The sequence below is a fragment of the Oratosquilla oratoria genome, chromosome 37 (genome assembly GCF_046742065.1).
Source record: "Oratosquilla oratoria isolate Oo_2021 chromosome 37, ASM4674206v1, whole genome shotgun sequence".
Taxonomy (NCBI): domain Eukaryota; kingdom Metazoa; phylum Arthropoda; class Malacostraca; order Stomatopoda; family Squillidae; genus Oratosquilla; species Oratosquilla oratoria.
In genome coordinates this window covers 39,397,570-39,424,724 of record NC_134813.1, presented here as the reverse complement: position 1 = coordinate 39,424,724, position 27,155 = coordinate 39,397,570, and the positions used below count along the sequence as shown (strand labels likewise).

At 37.0% G+C, this 27,155-nt stretch overlaps 2 protein-coding genes across 2 annotated transcripts; one reads left to right on the top strand and one right to left on the bottom strand.

The window, feature by feature from the left end:
• Positions 1-5,485: 5,485 nt before the first annotated feature.
• On the top strand, positions 5,486-15,665 carry ND-23 (NADH dehydrogenase (ubiquinone) 23 kDa subunit). The gene is made up of 5 exons (XM_076175608.1): positions 5,486-5,611; positions 10,336-10,488; positions 12,812-12,984; positions 13,192-13,320; positions 15,345-15,665. Exons 1-5 carry the CDS (start codon positions 5,575-5,577, stop codon positions 15,474-15,476), a joined length of 624 nt encoding a protein of 207 aa, XP_076031723.1. The 5' UTR covers positions 5,486-5,574; the 3' UTR covers positions 15,477-15,665.
• Positions 15,666-15,776: 111 nt separating this feature from the next.
• On the bottom strand, positions 15,777-27,114 carry Ercc1 (DNA excision repair protein Ercc1). The gene is made up of 5 exons (XM_076175607.1): positions 26,701-27,114; positions 21,138-21,277; positions 18,679-18,873; positions 16,955-17,140; positions 15,777-16,137 (listed from the first exon to the last, which is right to left on the bottom strand). The coding sequence occupies exons 1-5, from the start codon at positions 26,816-26,818 to the stop codon at positions 15,934-15,936; spliced, it is 843 nt and encodes a 280-aa protein (XP_076031722.1). The 5' UTR covers positions 26,819-27,114; the 3' UTR covers positions 15,777-15,933.
• Positions 27,115-27,155: the final 41 nt, after the last annotated feature.

The window sequence follows — 27,155 nt, the reverse complement described above, 5'->3', positions numbered from 1 at the left end:
CTGCCCGAGAACTGCCGATTCCTTGGGATAATATTACAAGATGGCGACGGAGTTGGAGATTGTCGTGTAATTATCAAATACTTTTTGGTCCCTTTTCTCTGCTCTACTTGATTCTCCTCTTTCTCTATTAATTTCCTTCCAAAACATATTTTAATAGTTTCGAAAAATTTCGGTCATACTCTTACCCCATTTCACATCTGCTCTCCTCTTTGCCTCCCTTATCTTATGCTTTACTTCTCTTTTCTTTGTACCTCTCATACGATTCTCTCGTCCTATTTTGTAACTAATCTGTGAATGCTCGTTTCTTCCGTTCTACAATCTGTTTGCTTCATCATCCCACCACTTGTTACCCCTCCTTCTATTTCCTCCCGTCTTCCTTGTTCCACACAGCGTCTTCGCACACTTTGTGACTCCCTCCTTGAGCCATCCCCATTCCTCCTCTACTCCTAGTTCTACTCTATCCTTCACTCCCCCCACTCCTCTCTCAGCTTTTTGTACTCCTTCTTATTTTCTTTCTCATTTAAGCAGTTTACTCTAAGCACCTCCTTACCTCCTGACCTTTTCCTCTTTCTCCATTTATCCTCCACTCTCAATTTACCTTCCAAAAAAATTAAAAAATCTTATATCCACCACTCTCTCCCCTTAGAATATGTACACCCAAAACTCTTCCTACTCTTCCGGTTACCACTATATAGTCCATTAAAACCCTATCTACCACCCTTCCATTCATTACCTTCCATGTGTATCTATGCTTGATATTCTTCCTAAACAACGTATTTGCTATCATCAACTCTCTAGACACATCACCATCATCTCTCCACTCTCTCCTCTACGATTTTCTCCTGGAACTCCACACTTCCCAAACACTCTGTCTATTGGTTCATTTCCTACCCTAGCATTAAGGTCTCCCAATACCACTACTTTGACATTCTGCCTAAACACTCTATGCACTCATTTAAATACATCCAAAAAGCCTCCCTTTCATCTACACTCTTCTCACTACTAGGCCCATATGCGCTTACAAAAACCCACATATCCCTTCCCAATTTCACCTTCATCCACATTAACTTTGAAGAAACCTCCTTCCACTCCACCACACGTTTACCTATCTCTTCACTTACTAGTATAGCCACCTGTCCTTTCCCTCATCCTCTCTTCACTCCTGAACCCTCCAAACTACACTCCCAAACTCAAACTCGCCCCTCCCTTTCAACTTTGTTTCACTCAATGCCATTACGTCCATCTTTCTTCTTATAATCATACTGCCTATCTCTTCACTTTTATTCTCATCTGTACCACATCCACGCACATTAAAAGACCCAAACCTTTGGGTTCTGGTTGGAAAACTCCTCCCAAACCCTTTTGTAGCTACAGAGAGTAGGATGCCTAGTCCTATCCCCGTCCCGAACAAGTTTTAGAATAATTAATAAACATATACATGACTGTTACAATTCTATTTACAAATATCAAATGTAATTTTGAAGATATCTAGAAAGTGGTTTTGTGTCTTAAAAACACTTGTAATGGGAACTTCTAGCAAAAATAGAAATACTTGTAGCGAACTCGATGGGATTCCACACAAACTTCTCCGACCTCGGCACCTATAGTCAAGCTTTGGTAGTCTCCGACCCTAACATCTGGTTACAGGGACTGCATTTGCTTCATAACGACAAGGAACATATTTCTAATACCCAAGGAAATAATACAGAAGTGCTATTTAACGAACAACAACAACCCTAAATCCTCAACAGTTTTCTGAACCAATGACAAGGCGACACTAATGTAAAAATATTTTCGTTTGATATTTTCGTTAATAGAATGTTTTCTATTAATATTTATTCTATTTTACCAAACCAATTCTACTAGTATAAGACTTGCTATATTGGCCTTGTATTTCTTTTCCAGCGTATTTTCCTCATTAAAAAATTATGTCAAGTCCGTTAAAGATGCGTTTTGTGTCGGTTACGTCTATCGATTACAATGGCGACGTCTACAGCAGCGAAAGATTAATCCTCATAATTCACTAATTATATTTTGAGCATTATTTATATCAGCAGTAGTTATCGGTAGAAATATAAATTACATTTTTATCGACTCACAGTAGTAATGACAACAAAACAAATATTGCAAGCAAGATCAAATCAGCATCTATCTTTAGCATAAGTTATTTCAAAAGTATTAGCTCAGTGGCGGCGCCTGGGGGGGCGGCTTGGGGGGGCTTTAGCCCCCCAAAAAAAATGGCCAGCCCCCCCAACTGAAATGAGGAAATTTAAAATTTAAAACACTCATTGAAATAATTTTATCAAGTGGAATTTTTAATTGCCAGAGCTAAAGATTTGTCAGCCATCAGTGCCCTACCATTAACCCCCTCCCGTTCTGAAATGAGGATAATGTATGTGTATTATCATATTACTATTAGCCCCCCAAAAAATTTGCTCAGCACCCCCTTAGCCTCCCCAACTAAAAATTCCTGGCGCCGCCGCTGTATTAGCTAGACGCGATTTCCTATCTTTTTAACTTTCATTTTGTTTATCATTTTATTTGTTTATTTATCTACATATCCATTTATTTACTTATTTATTCATTTATTTATTTATTTATTCATTAATGTTAGTAAATACTGTATGGCCGCAGTTGTCTACTACTATTCTCACAAGTGAATATGATATTGGATGGGTTTATTGTTATACGTTCTAACAACTTGAAAGTTCTAGAAAATATAGAATTGTTTGATCAGATGAAAAAAAAGTAGTGGATATTCTTGATAACAATTGAAAATAGCGAATGATTGGATTTTGGGTACTCAATTCTATACAAATTGCTTTGTTCAGTACGCTGTTTGAGATGAAGAATTGATTACGAAATAGCACCAAAGACCAAGAATGGTTTAAAAAAAAAACATACAAATATTTCTATATGAATATGTAGACTCGAGGAAGTAGTCGCAAAATAATGAAAAGTTGGAATCTATGAGATGTTGAGGAATGGAGATCGCCAAATTTTATTTGTTAAGTTGCACACAAACTATGTTTTAGTCATACTATATTTTCTTTTCTTTCTCTTTTGGGCACCGAGAAGAGGAATTACAGATTAGGGACAGATAATGGTTAAGCCCCAGTCACATCAAGCTTACGACCAGTTTCCGACCAACCTTCGACCGAAAATCAAGCGATCGGTCGGCGACGCAAAACCTACGCAAGAAATCGAAATGGAAAAAGTTAATGTGGTTGATAAGATGAAAATCTATGTACTGGGGACTATTCAGTGTGTGTTGTAATGTATCTATCTGACGATCGATCTATCTATCTATCGTATTACCGACTACCAGCGACTTCCAAAGACTACCTGCAACTGGTCGGCGACAACCTGGTCGCCGGTGGTCGGAAACAGGTCGTAAGCGATGTGTGATTCTATTTCTAAAAGTATCAAGAATGTGACTACATGAGATAGGAGATAATTCGATTTTTGAATGCTGTGGGGAAAGAACAAGCACTTAAATATTCACCATGGACTTGCATCACGTGCTGGACTCGTGATCGACAGTTATGAACCTCCCGGATGAGAACTCAGAGCTCGTATGACCGATTAATGGGTAATACTGTGACCTTGCACACAAACACCCAACTCCCCGCCCACGAAAGTTGGAGTAACACCCCGCAGCGAAGCGATACTGAAATTATTTCAGCCCTGGGCGGGTATATCGAACCCGGACCGCCGTAGTGGCAGGCTAGAACTCTAACCACAGCGCCACGAGGTGCGTGATAGTGATTGTTCGGTATGTGTGGTATTGTTGGGTGCGACTGACTCTATTTGCACTTTGGGCCCTCACAATGGGCAAGGGTGTGCATATGCCCTGGGGCGCCAATTTCAGTCTGGATATACCGCCCACAAGGCTGACAAAATAATTTTAATAAAAATATATAGTCAGAGGAGCCCTGAATATTTTAACGCAATATACGAATTTTGCGTTCGAATCGACAGAATAGGAGATATTCTTTTCCATTACCCTTTGTGCACTAGGCATTAAATAACCTTATTTTTAAAATATGTTTAATTATTTCCCAAGCCAATAGTTATAATAGGCAGTAAGGAAGGTGACGATGAGTGGTGATGGGGGGAGGGGGGATTCACTGAAAACATTGTACGTGCATTTGTTGGGTGTAATTCTCTTTGTTTATATCAACTAAATTGTTCATGATTTTATATATCATCTGTTGTCTGTGTATTCGTCTTCTTGTTTCAAGATTAAATGTCTTGTTTTAACCTTCTGACTGATGTAGTGGGTCTATAATAATCACGTCTGTTCCATCTTCCTGCTTTATATTTCGTGAACTCTATTTTTTTATGTATTGTTAGTGTATGCATCCCAGACGATGTCGCAATACTCTAAGTGTGACCAAATTGTCTAGAAAGCAAGACTCTCATGTGGTGACGTTTGGCACGTAAGTCATCTATAAGTCGAAAATTATCGTCTCTGTTTCATATCTGCCTATATATTAAACTATCGTTGCAAAAAGTTTAGTAGTAGAGGAAAGTGATAGTAGATCATTAATGTAAGAAATAGAAGAGGTCCCAGAAGTTACAGAAACACTAAAGATTGCCTACCCTCGAGAACAACGCATACAAGTCGCCCTTGTATGCCAATGTAATCTAATTTAGCTAATAATCGTTGATGAGAGACTGTCGATGGCTTTGACAACCTTACTGACCATCAGTTATTACTTCTTGCCTGTTAAAATTATCCATCATACATCTATGAATAACATGTTCATTATTTTTTCAAGGGGCTCAGGTAATGGAAACAGGCCTATAATTACTTGGATGGGAGGATTATGCCACTAGATATGAATAATCACGATTATTCAAGTCCACTTTTGCCAAAAGCCAATCAAACATCTGTAAATCTTACCCTTTCGCTGATATGTGTGGTTGTATATGATGATGTGACGCTGGAGGATTTTATTTAGCACCAGAAAACCTTTCTCGGAATGGGCTGACCACAGTAACATGACATACGTCAAATGCAGGTTCCACTGTCCCTTTGCTTTGGTGTGACTTCATTAGTTCGAATCGACACCTCCTCGTTCAATTTATAGTAATGGCTGTTCAATTATTTTGGCTACTCATGTTTTGACACAGGAGATTTTTTTTTTTTTTTTTTTTACAATTTTTTTGCTATGACTGCAGAATTTTGCCAGCGAAGTAATGACATATTACAGAAAACTTTTCATTAACTTGATATACAACAAAGAAAATTGTGAATCAGATAGATCATGAATACATAAAATTGGTTTAACAATATGACTCAGAAACGAGAATTGTAAATAAAAAATAATGTTAAAATGAGTTATAATTTTTTGTTTCTTCAGCTTCGTATCAATATACAAATTTAGATATTTTGTGATGTCGTAATGCGGTTTCGTCATTACACATATTAGGATAGGATAAAAACCTATAGCGTATAGAGTCAAGTTTATAGTATTTGAATGCTTAAAGCCGATCGTCTTTTGTTTAAAATTTGGCACAATTTATAGAGTCTATTCACATAGGGTAAAACTATTGCGATTTGAGACTATGGCCACCGTACGCTTGTATTCCGTCGGCCGGGCTGGTAAATAACAATGTATTTGTTTTTACAATTGCAATACTATTTCTTGCAAATTGAATAAACCGTGTGACCATTCTGTTAATTATTGTATTGGTACGAAGGAAGCAGTTACTATGTCCATGCCTACCGATCAGCTGAGAACACTTTTCAGTATTTTTATACTAAATTAACTTTCAGAATGAAGTAATTTATACCAAAGCTCATTGCTGTTGGAAATAATAAGAGACAGGCATGTACAAGTGGTACTGGAAGTACATGAGTTTATAAAGATAGAAATAATTACATTTCTCAAAGTCAGTGGGAAACGAATGTTATTGTAATGTTACATGTATAATTTTTCACTAATTTTGTTATCTGAAAAAATACTGAAATAACACACATTACTTGTATAGTTCTGATTAAGAATGGTATTCACACTGGTATCTATTGCTGCAAAATAGATACTTGGACTTGACCCAAATGTTTACCAAGTACATTCAAACATTGTATTACGTGGTTGTAATTTCTTGTTTATCAACTCCAGTCTTTGTTTTTCCAGTTGTCAGACTTGGGTTGATATGTACTTATTTTGTCTGTGTGGACTTTTTATTAAATTATTCCAGATATTGCAGCTGAACAGAAAATCACACAAACATGAATATTTAATATGAAACTTCATTGCTAAGAATAGGTCTAACTTAACCTAGTGTTACGTGTAACCATTCCAAAGAAAAGAAAATAGATCTTTGAAATACGAAAAAGAAAGAAGTATAAAATGGGTGGTACTAGACGAACCAAATTTTCATCAAACAATCTATATTCTCTTGTTTTATTTTGCCCATGTCAATAATATCATTTTGTCCCATACGAATAGATCCTATTCTTTCCAATACTTTTCACACCTCATAGTAATTTAGCTGGAATCAGAAGTAAGAGATGATGATGTGAAACGTGAAAGGAAATTAAGTAGTAAAGAGCAGTTTTATTTTACATCATCTCATTCTACAGTACCATATTATAATTGATGAAAATGTTGTATAGCTGGGCAGCCAGAAGATTAAGTAAGTTTATTTAGCATTGGATCAATATACATGAATATCAATATACATGAAGTGCAGATAATAGTTTGAAATAAAAATTACAATTGCCGAGGATAACATGAAGGATAAAGGATTGAATGTGGGACAATTTATAGTTTCACCCAACCATAGAATTTGATATGTGGCTTGTGTGTTTCTGGTGAGAAATATTGTGATATGAACGATGGTGTACATCATTTCTGTCACAAATGCATACTTTTGAAGTAATTAAGTATTGAAGTTATGCACTTATGCCTACATCTCCCGAACAATCTGGGGGGCGTGTGAGAAATCGGGGTTTTTGGGTGGGGGAGATTAATAAGTGGAGCAATGTGCATTGCAAAACAGGTATAAAATGAACAAAAACACTTAAAAAAATAATCACGTTTTAGGTCTGGAGTCCAGTGGTGGCCATCTAATCTTTGTGTTTACCAACGATTCAAAAAATGTCTCGCTAAATATGTTTCACTTAGCGAAGTCCACTCCAGCCGCGCAAGACTTCCTAACCGTAAACTAACATTACCTCCGTTAGGTTAGGTTACTTTAGTTTAGTTTAGTTTACTTTATGGTTACCAAGTCTTGTGCGATCGGCTGCCCTCAATCTAGCTTCTACAAACAAATACTTACAATCGTTAGTAAACAAACATGGCGCCGCATGCGGTACCCACCGATATGGGATATTTTTGTTTTTTATGGGTTTCTTTAGTCTTCTTCATTTTACACCTGTTTGACAATGCGCATTACTCCATTTATTAGTCTCCCCCACCCAAAAACCCTGATTTCCCACATGCCCCCCTAGATTGTTCGGGAGATGTAGGCATAAGTGCATAACTTCAATACTTAATTACTTCAAAAGTACACATTTGCGATGGAAATGATGTACACCATCATTCATATCACAACATTTCTCACCAGAAACACATAAGCCACATATCAAATTCTATAGTTGGGTGAAACTATAAGTTGACCTTGATGTGACTCAACTTGAATTTATTAAAGATTTGTTACGCAAGAACAGATTTATGTAGAAAATAATATATTATTTGAAACAATAAAAACTAAAGAACGGTAAATAAAAGTAGAAAGAAAGAAATATAAATGAAGGGCCATTTCTGGAATATCTAAAATAAATTATATAGAACAAGTGTTATTAGTTATATATATTGCTTGTGTACCAACTTATTTCAGGCTTATTCCACTTCAGTATGATGACACTTATGTAGGCATCATGAAGAACAAGTGGGAAGTGGTGATGTGTCTTGATTATATATATATAATTTCATGAATGTAGCAGTTGCTGACAAGACTGATGAGTTAAACATCATATAAGGACAGAGCCTTTATTGGTACGACATTTCGCTTATTACAGCTTTTCCAAGTACATGGTTAAGCACCATATGAGGACAGAGCCTTTATTGGTACAACGTAATAATCAAAACGTTGTACCATTAAAGGCTCCGTCATCATATGGTGTTTAACTGATGTACTTGAAAAAGCTGTAATAAGCGAAACATTGTACCAATAAAGGCTCTGTCCTCATATGGTGTTTAACTCGTCATATATAAATATATCTTTTTGTAGTTGTACATAAGTTACCCCTAGATTCTGTGAACTGGTTTGATCATGTTTTCTGTGTTTATTATTATTCAGACCAAAAGAGAATAAGTAATACAGCTATGACTTTATATTTTATAATGTGAGTGGTGTGATGAGTCGTTCATATGGCAGCTGATGCTGCACATGAGAATTTGACTCGTACTGAAGTGGTTAAGTTTAATGGGAGGTTACAAGACTATTGAATGTGGCTCCAATCTCTAATACATCTTGGGTGTGAAAGTTACAGGATTGGTAATGAACAAATAAAATTCACCAGTTTGCATGACTATATACAACTTTGTATATCACTAATGATCATGTTAGTACATGTATACAATATTTCCTTAATGGCACATCTATTTTCAAAATAAATGTTGTACTCTGCTAAATTGTCCAGGGATACTGAGTCTTGCCTTAATTTCTTCAATATGAGTCAAATATTCACCCACACATCAGGTTGCCTGATGTACAATGATGCATCACAATACCTGCATTACAAAATATGAAGTTACGGCTGTTATACTCATTTTCTTTCACCCTGAATAAATATAATATCACAGAAAACACAGTCAACTCTGTTCACAGAAAACGGGGCTTATGACACATACAGTACATAGGTGTCATCGTAATCAAGAGGTTAGATTAACCATTTCATTAAGATCTCTCTGCCGCCTTTTTTCTTATGCAAGTCCAGTTCTTACACACTGGTCTTCATAGTTAGATCTTTTAGATCTGGAGCTAATTTTGTCATATGCTTTTGAACTTTATCCAGTTCCAGTATGTCTTTTCTGTAATGTGGGGACCAACTTTGCACAGCATATTCCAGGTGTGGCCTTACTAAAGAACAGTATAGTGTCTTAAACATCTCAATGTCCATGTATGAAAAGTTTCTCCTATCTCATTAAGATTGTGAGTGTACATTTATGGGTGTGTATTTACTCATGTGTGTGTCAAATTATAAATTTATAAGTATTCATGGGTTTGTATTACAAAGGATTACAAAGGCGAGCATGCCAACAGGAAACCTATTGGTCCATAACTAGGTCAGATGCAAAAAAAAAATAATGATAAAAGAAATAAAATAAAATAATGATAATATTGATAAGAATAAATAAATGCATAGGTATAGTTGAATAATAAACAGGTAAATAGTAAATAATAATGAATTGACATAAACAATGATAATGAAAATCAGGCAAATAATAAACAAACAGACAAATAATAAAAAAAAAGAATTACTTCGTGCTCTCTCATAGACCTATTTGTGAATGAATAAATTATTGCTCATGTTGTGTTAGTTTGGGACCATTTCTTTTACCAACATGGAACAGAAGAGAAGCAGTTGCCACTTGTCAGCTTTCCATCAGGGCTTATCTTTTAAGTCGCGCATTTGTGCACCCAAACCATAATGCACCTAAATTCAAAATGAACACTGAAAAAATGCGCACCTACAAAAAATCAAAGTTCAAATTTCGTGTGCCTCAATGACTGTGTTTACCACAGAATGAAGCCGAGCATTGTATTATATTAATTGAATAAGCCTACCTCGTCTCCCACTTATAATTAAGGAGACAGGTAGGTTTCTTGTAATATTTACATCTTAAAGAAAAGAGGCATCTTAGTTTAGTGTGTCATGATTCAATTCCAACAGTGTGAAAAAGTGTTCACCAGTCACGGAGAAAATTTAGGCGAGCACTTTTTTGCTCACCTGCATTTTTTTGAGGACAAGGACTGCTCCATATATGGAAGAAATGGAGGAAATACAATTGAATATTACAGTTTTTGGTCCATGTTCAAAGAAAGTATCAGCTCTTTGGAGCTATATTTCCAGATGGCTGAGAGGGTGTTGATGGGTTTTGAAGATTAATTTTAGGAAGATTAATCTCTTGGGCATTATCTCACAGGATGACCACTTAGAGATACCAGTGGTTCATGCTGGAAGCTTTCTATTTTCTATTTTGTATCTGTAGCAAATATACTTCTTGTGTATTACTTGTGTGTTGTTTTCCAAACAGCACCTCCCTTCCCAAAAGAAGTTTTTTTTTTTTGACAATGGTAATTTCATTTTTGCAGCTCAGGGTGTCTTGCAGTCTGCTGCGCGACCGGTTTTGGTGGGACAAAGTCGAACATGTTATAGATACGTATCTGTTCCTGAGGAGGGCATGTCTATGAGGGAAATGACAGATCGTGCTGCAACTACAGTCTTCTGGACCGAGTTATGGAGAGGTATGTATCTATTTATCTATATACAAAATGGCCTTTTTCCCCTTACCAGAGGGGTAGCCAAGCCAGAAGGCATATACCCATTCTCACCCACTCCACTCCCATCCACCACCCATTCCCCCCCCCCCTCATCTTAGCTCCCCATGAATGATGGGTCATCCCTGCATCTTGCCCACTGCCCTGGATCAGAAGCAATGTAGCAGGAGACTACATCCACAGCAAGGCCACTTCACTTAATAGGTGACACCCTCTCCACCTCTCCATCCCCTCATGCATAAAAAGAGAAGACAGGGTGGGGGGGGGATTCTTTTGGGCAGCATCAAAATATCATTCACTCCTCCCTGCCTTCCATCACAGTATCATCTGTACCAGCATTTTGCAACCTTTTACCCTTGCATAACCTTTTGAAATAAATTGCATGTCCCTAGGAACACATGTACCATATCTTTCTTATTTTATTTTCATTGTAATGATAGGTTAGATAGGATGATGACTATATTACATTATTACAATAACCTTTTGTGAAACCTTAGGGTTCCGCGGAACCCTGGTTGAGAAATTGAGAAATCCTGATCTATACAAAGCCATTCTCCACTCACCCTTATCTCTCGCCTTCTCCCTTCCTTGCTCAACAGACAATCCCCTCTTGCTCAGCATCTGTTTCAACCCATCCATCTCATCTTTGGTCATCCCCTCAAGTTCACTCACTCCATCTCTGCCTTCCACACCTCTTTTACTAATCTCTCTTCACTCATTCTTTCCATATGTCCAAACCATCACATTACTCTTTCATCAACCCTATCTGCCATCTCCTCACCTTATTTCTCACTGTATCCAATCTAGTAACCCCTACCATACTTCTCAGACATTTTATCTCAAACACATTCAAATTTTTCCCCTGCCTCTCTGACTCTAAGTCTGCCCCGTACAGTGCTGTTGGCACAGTCATCCTTTCATATAATTTCTTTGCATCCATTCTCAAATGCCTATTTCTCATTACACTTTTTAGTCCCCCGTAGGCATTTACTTGTTTCTCTCATTCTACAATTTACTTCATCTCCACTACTCCCTTTCCTGCTACATCTGACTCCAAATACATATAACTATTCATTTTCACCAGCCTCCAGAGGTATGTATAGTAGAGATAAGTTGATTTAGGCTATCATAAAGAAAAAACAAGTTAGCATCCTACACTTTTTTTCTTTTCTTTTCTTCAAAATAATGTAGACATTGAGAAAAGATCAGTAGAATGTTTGTAAATATGTGTGTGTATACAATATGCACACATCAAAAGACCTCTTCCCTCTTATAAAGTGGGTGAATGAATCAAACCATTCACCCATCCTCTACCCATCCCACACCCATTCAAAAACCTATTCATTGCCCTTAGGTCCTCATGAATGGTCATCATTGTCCTTAGTCACACTGCTCAGGTCAAAGCAGTGCAGCAGGACCAAACTTTCTCATACATACATATACCAAAGGCTTTTTCCCCCTTACAAGAGAGGTAACCAAAAAAACAGAGGCATAGAAACCACTCCCACCCATTCCATCCCCACATACTCCACTCCCATCCATCCCCCCTCCCTCCCTCTTATCTTGGCTCTTTTTCATGGTAGAGCTTATTCACCCCACCACTTCAGTGTTTGGCAAGATGTCTTTCTCTTTATCTCTCTCTACACACTTGTATTTAGCCATCCCTCCCATCTTAGTACTACTGGAGTGAAGGGCCTTTTTTTTTGGGGGGGGGGGGTTAGGTCAGAGGCATTACAGTGAGGCTTGGTTCTTCCATAATGGGGCCCATCTGCCAGACTTAACCCCCTCCCCCCTTCACACACACCATTTCATAATATGGTGACATCCCTCATCCTCTCAAAATTAATTTATCAAGGAAGTGAGACCATCCCTTTCTCAATTCTTAAACTCACTCAATTCACTCGTTTCTTTTCCGTTTTCTCTTATCTGCTTGACTGACATTCTTCGTGCATACAGAACTCTTCATCCTATCAATCCACTTCGTTCTCAGGTTTCCTTTCAAGCCCACTCCATTCACTTTGGCTTTCCACATACACTCATTGCCAACTCTCTCTCGTTCTTTGCATATGCCCAAACCAACTCGGCACTGATCTGTCTGACAGCTTTTCCCTCCCCCTCTCTACCTCACCTTCACTTCTCTCACTGTCCACTCAGTTAACTCCAATCATATTTTGTAAATACATCTTAAAATCCTAAACTAAATCTCTTATTGTAACAGGTCTGGGTGTACAAGTGTGCTTATTTGTGTTTTACGATGGTTTTAACTTGTTGACATCACTTTCATTCACAGGTGCTGCAGTTACTTTAGCTCACATTTTTAAGGAACCGGCAACCATCAATTACCCCTTCGAAAAAGGACCCCTCAGCCCTAGGTTCCGAGGGGAACATGCATTGAGGAGATACCCTTCAGGAGAGGAGCGGTGCATTGCGTGTAAGCTGTGCGAGGCCATCTGTCCAGCTCAGGTAATGGACAAGTTTGTATTAGATGTAGACAAGAATTTTAGTTTGCGTCTGTTAGTGGCGCATAACAAGTATATTCATTGTATTACTCGAGGAATGCAACTGGGAATTATAATGATGTAAGTTAAGGGTGATTGTACATATCCATTTATTGTGGGATTTGGACAGTTTCAGATGATAAGGTAATTTTATCATATTTTTTCTTTATAGGCCATCACTATTGAAGCAGAGGAGCGGGAGGACGGTGCTCGTCGTACAACTCGTTACGACATTGATATGACCAAGTGCATATACTGTGGATTCTGTCAAGAGGCTTGTCCCGTGGATGCCATTGTTGAGGTGTGTAAGATTTTATTTACAATAACTAGAACTTGGGGACAAATGTGACTAGTAGTTTTAGAAGGATTAGTTTGTTGAGTGTAGTTGGAAGGCTTATGGGATGGTTTTTAGAGGAACAGAGGAAGTAATTGGTGAATAGCAATGTGGGTTAAGGAAAGGTAGGGGTTGTGTGGATCAGATTTTTGTGAATAAGGCAGCTATATGAGAGATTTAGCAAAAGGTAAGGATGATTTTTTTGGGTCTTTATGAATTTGGAAAAGGCTTTTAACAGGGTAGAAATGCACTGTGGGAGTTTTTGCAGATATATAGGATTGGGGGAAAGCTGTAAGGGCAATCAAGAATTTTTACAAGAGTAGTAGAACCTGTATTAGAATTGGAAATGGAGAGAGTGAATGGTTTGGGGTAAAGGTGGGACTGTCAGGGATGTGTCATGTTGCCATAGCTGAACAATGTGTACATGGATGGTGGTGCTGGAGGTAAAGGCAAGGGTAATAGGAAGGGGATTAAAGATGGTTAAAGGAAATGGAGAAAAGTGGGGGGTGAGCCAGTTCCTGTTTGATGATGACACTACTTGTGATAGGGTCAGAGGGGGTATTGAGGCCGTAAGTGACGGAGTTTGGGATGGTATATGATGGGAGAAAGTCGAAGGTAAATGTGGGTAAAAGGTGATGAGATGTACAAGGGGAGAGGATAGCCGAGTTGGAAGTGAGACTTAAGTATTGAAAAAGTTAAGTCACTTAACCTTTTCAATACGAGTCAAATACTTGTACGTAGCTGCGTGATGAACAACAATTCGATGATGCATCACAATACAAGCGTTATAAAGTTGCAGCCATAATACTTGTTCTCCTTCACCCTGATTGTTAAGCACAGAAAACACAATCAAGCCTGCTCACAGAATATGTGGGTCACTCAGCTACAGCAACAAAATAAATATAATAGGGACGCCAACACTGGCATTCTCATATACACACATGGCTCATGATGCAAATGTCATCATCATCGTATACTTAGGGTTAAAAGAGAGAGACTAGGGGAAGTGGATAGTTTTAGGTATTCAGGGTCGCATGTAGTAGGAAAGGGAGGAGTGGAGGTAAATTGTAGATTGAGAGAAACAAATAAGTGCCTTGGGAGATTAAGAAGTGTCACGAGAAATAGGCAGCTGGGAATGAATGCAGAGATTATTTGAAGGGGTGATTATGCAGATGACAGTAGTGTATGGAGCAGAGACTTGGAATTTAAGAAGCAGAGAGAAGTTTAAATAATTTTGAGATGAAATGTCTGACAAAGGTTGGATAGAGTGAGAGACAAGATAAGGAGGAGAGTGAGGTTGGAAAAGGAGATGGTAGATATGGCTGATGAAAGAGTATTGGGATGGTTTGGAGATGTGGAAAGAACGAGTGAAGAAAGATTAGTAAAAGGTGTGTGGAAGTCTGCTCATTATTCATGAGGAGCCAAGAAAATAGGGAGGGAGGGGTGGTGAATAGAAGTGGGGATGAAATGGGTGGGAGTGAATTTAGCCTTTGACTTTGGTTACCTCCCCTCTAAAGGGGAAAAGGCCCTAATTATATGTATGTACATATGTTCATTTTTATAGTAGTTTTTCATTTGAAATTTCACAAGGAGCTAGGATGAGAGGGTGTGCATCTTAACTGGCTAACCTCTCATATAAGGGGGAAAGAGGTCTTTGGTTATATATATATAGTATATATATTATATATATATATATATATATATATATATATATATATATATATATATATATATATATATATATATATACATACATACATATACCAAGGCTTTTTCCCCCTTCCAAGGGAGGTAGCCACAAAAGGAAAGGCATAAAAACACTCCCACCCATTTCATCCCTAAATACACTCCACACCCCTCCCACCCTTCCTCTCATCTGAGCACCTCCTGGATGACGGGTCATCCCTGAACCCTGCCCTTTTTTTTTAATCATGGATATGCGATTAATTTTGAATTATTATATATGGAACCATATGTTTTAACTTTCACAGGGTCCAAACTTTGAGTTCTCCACTGAAACTCATGAAGAACTGCTGTACAACAAAGAAAAGCTTCTTAACAATGGTGACAAGTGGGAGCCAGAGATCGCAGCAAATATCCAAGCCGACTACCTCTATAGATAAATTATTTACTAATTTCTAATTATTATATTAAGGAGTGGCGAAGTACTGTTTTGCAGCTGCAGAAATTTTAATAAAATCCATGCAGCACATTATGGTCATTTAAGTTTGTCATCATAATACCATCACGAGCGCTGTACAAGAATGCTGGATGTATAGTTTATATTATGTAAATAAAAGTTGGACTATTTATTTGTACTATTTTATTTGCGAAACATTATTGCAAAGAATGATTACAAATGGGATGTATATGTGTCACCTTTCTGAAATATTTGGATTAGAAATAGCAAGATACCAAAATTTGATATAAACTGTAAACAATTTATTCATGGAAGATTCTGCTTTTTCTGAGTTTGTGTAGAACCATCTGGAGAGGCATAGTGAAAGTGGTGAAGGACCCTCCAGCCTGATAACCAACAGTAGTAGTAATAGTAGAACTCTTCAGCTCATAGAGTTCAAATCACTTCTTGGAGGAACTGATTTTCTTGAAGTCTTGGTGAAGTACTCTGTACAAACGGGATGCTTTCTGAGGACCTAGGCCAGGGCACAGAGCAAGTTGATCTTGTGAAGCCGCAACAATCTTTTCCAAGGACCCAAAATTAGACAGCAGGGTCATAGCATCTGTTCTATTGATGGACTTGATGGAAGTGAGGGAATCTATTAACTGAAAAGAAAAAAAAAATACAGATTTATTCCACTATCTACAAATTGTATTCTACTCTGAAAATGAGTAATGTTACTGAGCCCAATTTTATGATAAATTTGTTTTGCTAGTGCCTGATGGCATCGAAAACAAAATTGTTTAGACATGAAGGTATTACAGATGTCCAGTTCTTTCCAGGAAACTTATGACCAGTGACAATAGGGGATGCCTGCATATGATGCTTCTCGCCTAACCACCAAGGAAATCATGTGTACAATACATACATATACCAAGGGCTTTTTCCCTCTTACAAGAGAGGTAGCCAAAATCAAAGGCATAAATCCACTCCCACCCATTTCATCCCCACATACTTCCATTCACCACCCCTCCCTTCCTCTTTTCTTGGCTCCTCCTGGATGACAGGTCATCCCTGCATCTTGCCCACTGCCCTGGATCAGAAGCAATGCAGCAAGACACAGCACATGCAAAGCAAGGCCACTTCATTTAATTGGTGATACCCCCCTCTCTGTCCCCTCATGCAGAAAAAAGAGGAAATGGGGAGAAATTCCTTATGGCTGCATCAAAATATCATTCACACACACTCCTTTACCCACTCCCTAGCATGCATCACAGCATCATCCATACACAACTATTCTCCACTCACCCCTATTTTCTGTCTTCTCCCTTCCTCCCTCAACAGACATCCCCCTCTTTCCCAATGCCCCTTTTACCCTATCCATCCATCTCATCCTTGATTGCTCCCTCACATTCAAAGCTATTTGGCACCTATAATGATGAAAGTTGCACACTTCTTTGTTAAAATTTACACACTTCTCACCATGGAATATGGGGTGCTGTCCTGTTTTTCCATTATTAAATCAGGAGGTTTATGTTCAAACATCTTGTATACTTCAAGAATGCGGCCTGCCTCCTCGGGACTCCATGCCAGCATAAGTGTCAAATCTGCCATTATGCATATTTTGGTAAGTTGCTTCAGTTCGTGGTGTGGATCCTTTACATCAACCTATCCAGGGGGACATAAAATGAAAAAAAAAAAAAAAAAAAAAATTGACATTCTAATTCTTTAATTTAGTGAATTATAATTTGCATCACACATAAGCCTAGAATAAGGGTATGAAATGCATAAGACTAAGAAGGAGGGAACTAAAGATGAGCAACCCAAATCTTTAATAGCAAACACATTAATAATCATACAAAGTATCAGAAATCTGCACATTTAGTATTTCACCACTAAATTCATCCTAGAAATATATAATAAACACTGTTAATAAAAGAAAAGAACATATAGTATGAGAGTAATTACAGTCCCGTCATGCTTTGCAATGTTCAAAAATCAATGCGCACTTTCCTGGCTTTGGTTTCACAACTTAAATTGCCATATTGGTGATCTCAGAATTTTACTTTCAATACTTGGCAGTGACAAGGCATTAAGTCATATCTTTTACACTCTCTTTCTTGCTCAACAGATATTCCTTTTGAGTCTGGTGTCCCCTTCACCTCATCCATCCAGTTCATTCTTGGTCATCCTCTCAAGTTCACCCCATCCACCTCTGCTTTCCACATTTTATGAGTTTTTCTTCATTCATTCCTTATGCATGAACCATCTCCACACTCTTTGACTCCCCCTATCCACCACCTCTGTTATCCTTTTCACCTCCACATTTCTCACTATATCCTTCCGTGTTACACCTACCATATTCCTTAAATACTTGATCTCAAACATATTTAGACTCTTCCTTTCTGCTTCCTTCACATTCCATGTTTCTGCTCCACATAGTACTGTGGGCACAATTACTCCCTCATACAACTTTCTGTTTACATTCACCCACACATACCTTCTCTTAACACTTCTAGACATCTACTTGTCTCCCTTATTCTTATAATACACGTCTACCTACACTCTTGTTCACTGCAACATGTAACCCAATTCCTCCAACCTCTCAACCTTTAAAATCACTTCCAACCCACCACTATCATCGCTCCTCATACACCTCCTTACTTTTGCCTACATTTACTTTCAAATTTCTCCTCTCACATTCTTCCAAACTATGTTACCAACTGCTTCAGTCTACCTTCCAACTCAGCTATAAGTGCAGTGTCATCTGTCATCTACCTCCTTCCACTTTCACTCATCAACTCCAAATGCCTGACTAGCATTTACTTTTACCTTAATTACCACCTCATTCTATACGTTGAACAACCATGGTGATAACACAACCCCACCTTCACCTAAAACCACTCACCCTTCCCATTCCTTGTCCTCACACAAGCTCTACTCGTGTGAAAACTTTATCATTATCAACAGACTATCCCCACATTGCCTATATCTGCTATGTAATGTCTCTGTCGACCTTGTCATATGCCTTCTCCAAAACCATATTATAACATTTAGAACACACGTGAATAAAAGAATAGTTGCTATTCAAATGCCTTTTTCAACTGAGGCTACTTAACTGAATTTACCACAATACTGCTAGACTACTTACAATGGCAGCATTTTTTAGTTAATGAAAAAAAAATATTATATACGTGCGTACCAACCTGCACTAACAAAACTCGCAGTTCATACTGTCGTCCCAATTCCTTCAGGCGATCATGGACGTAATTTGGGTTAAGATTGTGATACCGAAGACTAAGAAACATAGCGCAAGTAGTTGCCCCCATCTCATAATCTGGAACAATTTCACCATATTCCCATGGGACATTTCGAATGTGCTTTATTATTGGATTTCCTCTCTGTTGAAGATGAAACAATAAAATTTATGTTGAATGACAGTGTACTATATTCTCAGTACATACAAACACACACACATACACAAACAAGAGGTCCTTTCTCACATATAAAAGGATTAGCTGAATCAAACTATACATACACTTTAATACTCAATTAAAACCTATTTAGCACCCCACCCATCTCAGCATTTAATGGATAAAGGGTAATTTCTATTCTCCAAACCATTGCTCTGGTAAAAGGGAAATATCGACCCAGGATGTTTCGGCTCCATTTTTGCCCACTATTTTGACCACTTGCTATGTCAGTTTGCTTCATAATATTATATCAAATAACATTTATTATGTTGTTTTCATTACTAACCATGAAAACATATAAACTTATTTGAAATTAACAAAGTACACTCAATTTTATTCTTGAGTACTGTATTAGCTATGCATATCTAATAAGCACATTTTTACAAATTTATTTAAATTCATTTAAACAAGTCTGGGTGGTTCACATTACAACGGAATGAAATAGGAATAAATTTGTAAAAACTACCTCGCCTCATTTCACACTTGTAGTGTTAATTAATAGAGCAATTCTAAGTTTGAGCTATTCATATGTTATTGAGTGAGGTACTTTGAGTATTTCTTATCAGTGAGTAAAAAATTTAAATAATTTTGTAACACATAATATATCTGATTGAATGAAATTCCCATGTGGAGCCCCTAAGAAAAAAATAATAATAATAATCTTTCACTAAAAACTACATTATAATGGACGAATAAGATCGAATTCATTCTATATTTGACCCTTAAATGAGAAAATATATTTTATTTCATTAAGGGTTATATATCCACAATAGAATATTTTGGTAGGATACTTTTGAAAATCCCTTGTGAATTCACAATATCGTCAACATCAAACCTATGAATTAAATAAAAATTAGCTTGTTATAAATGAATAACATCAAAATTTCCTAGTGAAGCCAAAATAATTCAAATCAAGGCTATAAATTCAATAAAAATTACTTATAATAAATCAGAGATACAGAAATAATTTATAACTGACGCGGTGATGATTTTCCAACCAAAATGGATATTTGCAAAGTTTCGTCTCGCCCGCTCGCACAGCAATTTGTATATTTTTTGTATTTACAAGCCGCGGGCTTCGCCCTCCCCGGTTTCGCCGGGGGCTTGGCTGCGCAAACAGCGGCCTTTGGCCGCTGCGCTCCGCGCTCTAATCCCACGATAGGGATCCCGTGTTGGGGTTCCGCCCCGAGGCCGAGATGAACGCGAAAAAGAAGAAGAACGTAGAGAAGAAGAAGAAGAAGAAGAGGCATTTCGATGGTTAGCTTCTCCCGTATGCTTACAGGGGGTGTGTCCGCAAATGGTAATGGGGCTACCCAAATTACGGAAAGTTTATTTTTAATTGTATTCATATTTTAACTCCAACTCTTCTTAGTAACGTTTTTTCCCCTCGAATTAATATCAAGGAATTGTGGAAAAATAACTTCCGCAACATTACCGTCATCCGCATGCCGAAGTGGTGTCATGGCTGTCCAGTCATAAAGTGCACGTATTTTAGGTTAAATTGGTTAAATTAGGAGGTTAGGTTAGGTATGGGGAGAAAAACATACATTTCACGAAAAAAAAAATACTGGGTGATGCTCGCAACAAAAAGTGGCGCTTCGTTGGCGTGTAGCGGGAAGGTTGCGAGATTTTTTCACCATCTCAATATTAATTTCTGCAAGAAACGTTACTACGAAAAGTTGTTGGATTTGTTGTAACAGACGTAAAAATATACAAAATGCTATTCGAATGAGCGAGACAAAACTTAACAAATTCCCTAAAATGTGATTTGAAAATAAATAAATAAAAGCGGTATGAACGTGGTCGACAATTTCTAAATGCCATCTAAAACGTTCGAGCACGGCATTTCCACAGTAGGGCACAGCATCTCAGTAACTTAATTTATTCAGAATCTGGTCTACTTTTCCCTCTTTGGCCACAGTGGCCAGGCCACTATTAATAGGACAAACTGAAATAGACTACAACCCGAACCAGCAAAAATTCCTACTTGTAATGAAGCCTTCATTCATTCAGTGTTTTATTAGTTATGGGGACCCATAGTAAGTTTTTGTTTATCTATATTTATGGATACAGTACGGGTGGTAACAAATTAAACAAGTCTCCTATATTATCTTGGTATTTACTAAAATAAATAGATAAATAAATAAGAAGGCAACAAATAATTAAAGATACTCCTATATCAAATGCATCACCTGCCGAGGGTTGATAAGAACGGAATTCTTGGAATACGGTTTCGAAGCTGCACTCCCTCCACTAACATTTTCAACCGCTTTCTTTACCTCTTCTGAAGGTTCTTGATAGAATTCAGACTTCTTTAGCCCACTAAATGCACCTGTAATATAGAAAAAATCAAATTAAGAATACTTAATCGTGCTTAACATCTTCAATAAGTCAAAATATCGCGCGCAGCATTGGCTGTCATACGTACGATGCATCACACCACTCACATTATAAAATGTAAAGTCACTGCTTTATTACCCGTTCTCTTTTATTCTGAGTAATAATAAACACAGAAAACGTTCTAGGTCGGGGGAAAACACTGGGATACTATAGGATCTTAATAAATTGTCTGCGTGGTCTGAGAAATGGCAAATGGACTTCAATATCTCAAAGTGCAGTGTGTTAAACATACGATTACACAACCCAGCAAACAGGTATAGCTTAGAGAACGCCATATTAGAGAAAACAAAATATGACAAAGTGTTAGTGACTCCTGACCTTAAATCCAGGAAAAGGTTAATTAATGTCAGGAATAGGGATAACAAAACAAAATTCCGTAGGTAATAATTAAATTATTTGGCAATAGTTAGACCCATCCTTGACTATGCGGTACAATTTTGGTCTCCGTCCTATAGAATGAATATAAATTCATTAGAAATCAGTAGAGGAGAGTGGCCAAATTTTATAAACCTAGAAATTTTCCATACTAAGACAGGCTTATCCACCTTAACTTACATTCTCTAGAAAGATGAAGACTGTGGAGTTAACAGAGGTATTCAAATGGACCAGGGGCTTTAACAAGGGTGATGCAGTCATGGTCATCATATTAAGACATGGCAGAACTCGTAATAATGGATTTAAAATGGACAAATTTAGGTTTAATAAGGTTGTAAGCAAGACTGGTTTACCAATAGAGTGGTAAACGAATGAAATAGATTTAGTAACTATGTAGTAAACGCTGAAACTCTCAGCAGTTAAGATTAGATAAGGTTATGGATAAGGATGGCAAGTGGTAAGGGACATGTAACTGCCTAGTGTAGGCCATATGGTCTCTTGTAGTCTCCTCCATTTTTATGTTATGATGAAGAGCAGTGTTTTTAAATCAAGACAAACATTTTTTTTCAGTTACATTCTCATGATAGTAACGGTCATTAGGCCTCCCTTTACATCTTTCTGGGATGAAATTTGGAACGATTTTCTGAACAGTATCAGTGTAGCACTTTCTATATCACTTTCTTATTGTAGTACTAGGGCAGTGGTCCCCTGTTATAAGCTGCAGGCCACTTCTTTCGTAAATACAATGGCTGGCGATGAGAAATATATATATAAATTATATAAATAAAATCATTATTTGTTTGTTTGTTATTGTTTGTCTGTTTGTTTATTATTTGCTTGTCATTTATTATTATTTATCTGTCATCAGTTTATTGTTTACTATTTACCTGTTTATTTAACTTTACCTATTTATTCTATTTTTATCATTATAACTTTCATTTATTTGTTTTATTTATCTATCATTGTTTTATATATATATATATATATATATATATATATATATATATTGTTTTTTTTTTTTTTTTTTTTGCATCCGATCTATTTATGGACTAAAAATTCTCCTGTCGGAATGTTCCTCCTTTGTAATAAAAATATAATATCAAATAACAATAATATACACACATAAAATAAACACACCACAAACAGTAAAATAAACAAAAATAAAAATTCCTCTGGTGAGCCCTCGCGGGCGACATGACAGTTCTGAAGGCGCCACGGCGCTCGCGAGCTACAGTTTGGGGATCACTGTACTAGGATGGGAGCAGTTGCCAGATGCCTTTCCTTATGTGAAAAAGGGTGGCAGGGAGACGATTCTATCTGACGTCCCTCTTGCCGGTACCCGTCTTTGGACCCCGTGGAGACATCATATCCCTCTTATCTTTCATCTAATAGTCGATCTTCAAAAGATAAGTCACCTCTCGTATCTCATATCTTGCAACTTCTGAACATTTGGTATGCAGTAGGTATTTTACTAGTTAATTTATTTACTTGTGCTTATTTGTTTTAATTTATTCATTTAGATGTTTCTATTTTATATATTAATTAATTTATGGACACGTTTGGGCGTGATGGCAAAAATATTGCGAAAAACTAACTTTGTAACGCATTATGGTCATCCCATTCAGCAACGTGCCTTTAATGATTTCATTAAGGCGAGTGGGGGATGGAGGGTGAGGGGGTATGTATGAGAAATAAATTGACGCAGCCCGAAGGGATTTCTCCCCGTCTTCTCCTTTTCTACATGAGGGGACGGAGAGGGGGGGTCGACGGGTCGCCGATTTAATGAAGCGGCCTTGCTGTGGATGCGTCTTGCGACACTGCTTCTGACCCAGGGAAGTGGGCTAGATGCAGGGATGACCCGTCATCCAGGAGGTGCCAAGATAAGAGGAAGGGAAGAGGATGGGGGAAGGGGAGTATATAGGGGATGGAATGGGTGGGAGTGGTTTCTATGTCTTTTTTTTTGGGGGGGGGTGCCTTTGGTGTATGTATTATTACTATTGTTATTATCATTATTATTATTATTTACATTCAAAACATCAGGTGGCCTCCCATAGATAAATAAATCCACTCGTAGTCCACTGCTGGATAAAGGCCTTTCCCAACATCTTTCATATATCACATGACTGCGCCAATCGTTGACACGTCACTCCTGGAAAATTCTCGAACATTCAATTTTGTTTGCTACAATAACTTTAATCGGGTGGTGTATTCTTAAGGTTTTATTCTGGACAAAGCTTAACGATTTTATTGTTTTGGGTACGTCACCACAGCAAAGAATTAATTTAAACTTTTCTGGTTAATCGAAGAGTTAGTGTGATATTATGACTGTATCGAGATAAAAAAATTCTAAAATATAAAATTATCTTATCCAATTTGGAGAGACGTTTGAGCAGCTTTAAGTTAACAGACGGAATGGGACAGTTACTGTGCGAGCCACGTCATGCGGTGATAGGACAAGTGACGTCATCGCTTAGCAACCGACTCAAGGTCAACATGCTTTCAGTTAGCGCATCTGATTTCTCTTCGTCCACAATTCAAATATAATCTGGAACTTCTTAGAAATAATTATAATAATGAATACATCAAAAGCAAATACGTAATCAAGTAAATAACCTTCCTTTAATTATAATTACCGTTATCTGGGCATCAACAGTTTAGGATATTTGTCAACTGATACGTAAACAACAACCGATCTTTCATTTACACGGAAAAGCGCTGGAAGAATTGAAACTTCTTGGTGAGTGGGTCATAAGGGCTGGGGTTGGCGGAGCATCCTGAGCGACCCATGTGACCCCTTTACTTGGAGAAATTATATAATGAAAACTACATTAGGGACGGTACTATGCGTACGTTACCTTGTTAGACTATTTTCTATTTCAACCGATATTATAATTTATATATATATATATATATATATATATATATATATATATATATATATATATATATATATATATATATATATATATATATATATATCTAATCGTGTAATGCGCAATGAAACATAAATTCGTGATATGGTGTGGATAAGATAAGAGTATTTTTAGAAGTGGACACTTACGCGGTACAGCATTAGAAAATTAAATATTAATTTTGTAAAATATAATACATCAATGTAATAAATGTTTCTCTTTGCGAAAATCAATATCAGAAAACGTTGCAGAAACGAATGAAATCGTTTTGACTCCTTTAGACGTCATCTTTGTTTTGATAGATTCGGTGGTCAGAGACGACGACGACCCTGTTGACCTCTAGAATTACATTACTAAATGCAGGTTAGGTTAGAATAGACACATCTATCATACTTTAATTTCTTTAGCCTCCGCCTATACCAAACAAAGAGGGCATCTCAAGCAACCGAAGCGGCTACGTTTGTTTGTTTATAGCTTTTAGCAACATTTTCTATTATCAATCTCCGCCAAGAATAACGTATATTACATTGGTGTATTATAATTTACAAATTTATTATTTAATTTTCTGTTGCTATATCGCGTAGGTGTGCACTTCTAAAAATTGACCACATCTGAGTCGTTTTATATACAAGACATTTTCTACTCAAGCCCTGAAGGCATTTCATTATACTATGACACTGCTTACGGTTTTTATTTTGTTTGGCGAGATTAACCTTTCTTGTACTGTTTAGTTACATTTGGCACATGTGACCATTTGTAGGGGATCTAAGAATATTAGCCAAGGACATAGCAGGAAACAAGACAGATTATCTGAAGGGTATGAAGAAATAGTTTTTTTTTTTTGCACAGATATAATAATCTACAGTAAATCATAAGAATAATCACTTCAGAAGGGAAACATAAATTAACCTAAAGTATAGAACAATAACTGGAGACAGAAAGGATTTCACAAGTATAGTTTCTATCCTTTACATTAATCAGAAACTGACCAGACTGGTGAGGTCTCCACACAAAAGGATGAAGCACATAAGAACATAAGTATGAAGGAGACTGCAAGAGACCATAAGGCCTACACTAGGCAGTTCCAGAATACTAAAGGCAGCCATTAAAATGATACCCAACCTGGGTGGAAAAATATATGATTAGAGAAACTGGAATAGAGAAAAGAAATAGGTGATACAATAGTTCTTTTTAGAAATGTGGTAAAAATGACACACAATACAAGAGGAATACAATGCAAAGGAGATGCAAATGGCAACATACCTATTAGTCTTTCCGAGGCTGTTTACAAATTAAAAGGGGGTACAAATAGTGGAAATAGTTAAGAATCACCGACTTCATTAAACTGTATCAGCTCATGATATTGAGAAATAAGTTGGGTGAAGCTTGAACTCCATACATCTATCTAGGTAAACATGAACAGGTAGTTTGTTCCAAATATTTACAATGCATTAAAAAAAAATCATAGGTGTTTGATCTCATGTAGACTATTTTGTAACTATTATTTCTTGTGACATGACTATTGTCCACAATAAGATATTCATCTATGTTCATATTAACAACAGGCTCTATTCCAGTATCACACATATGCATTTCTGACTTCTTACATTTTGAAATATCTATTTTTCTGTGGGATGATTAGGTTGGGTTTGCTTATCAGATATCCAGTCATTCTACCTCATCCTTTGGTTATTTGATGTGGTTATCAAATGCACATTTTGGGGCAAAATGTGCCAATACTCAATAGATAGCTCATGGGGCAAAACGACTGCAATTTGGTTACATCAGGTTAGGAGTTATTACGATATATAAGTTCCATGTTTGTGTAATTCTGGAATTTTACCTAACAGTGTTAGTGTATTAGTATGGCTATGGGATGAAAGAACAAAAGGATAAGTGCATATATAAAAAATTAAGATGAATCATTGAATGTTAGTAAGAATTTCATACTGTGCGCATGTGAATATTCAATAGACATGCCATGAACATAAATACTTAATATCGCTATGAAATAATTACAATAGATAGTTCCTATACTTATATGTATGCAAATACTCAAATCACTTACTTGCAAAATTTGAATTTGACTTCTTTTCACCTATGTTTATATATCCTGATTTTATGTTCTGGTCTGCATTGTTGTTACCACCTATACAATCAGGGTCATCTACACTTTCCGCTTCCATATTTCAGTGTAAATATACTATGCATAAACGCTGGTTCTAAGTAATTTTATTTTTTCCTCTAATCTGTACCTCCTTTTCTCACTATGGTAACATTGAAGTTGTCTGTTTGTTTACAAGTGATCATACTGATCCCTGGTTTTCTAAGTGGGGTAACAATACAGTTTTTCTTTTGCTTTTTTGGGTATACTGCTCTCAAATTGGAATATGTTTGCATTGGATATCATTAACTTATCTACATTTGATCAAGGATTTGAATATATTATGTAACCACACTGAATGATAGAGTCGGGGCAAATTTGGCGATGACAACAAGAAAAGTCAAGTTAGTATCGTTGTT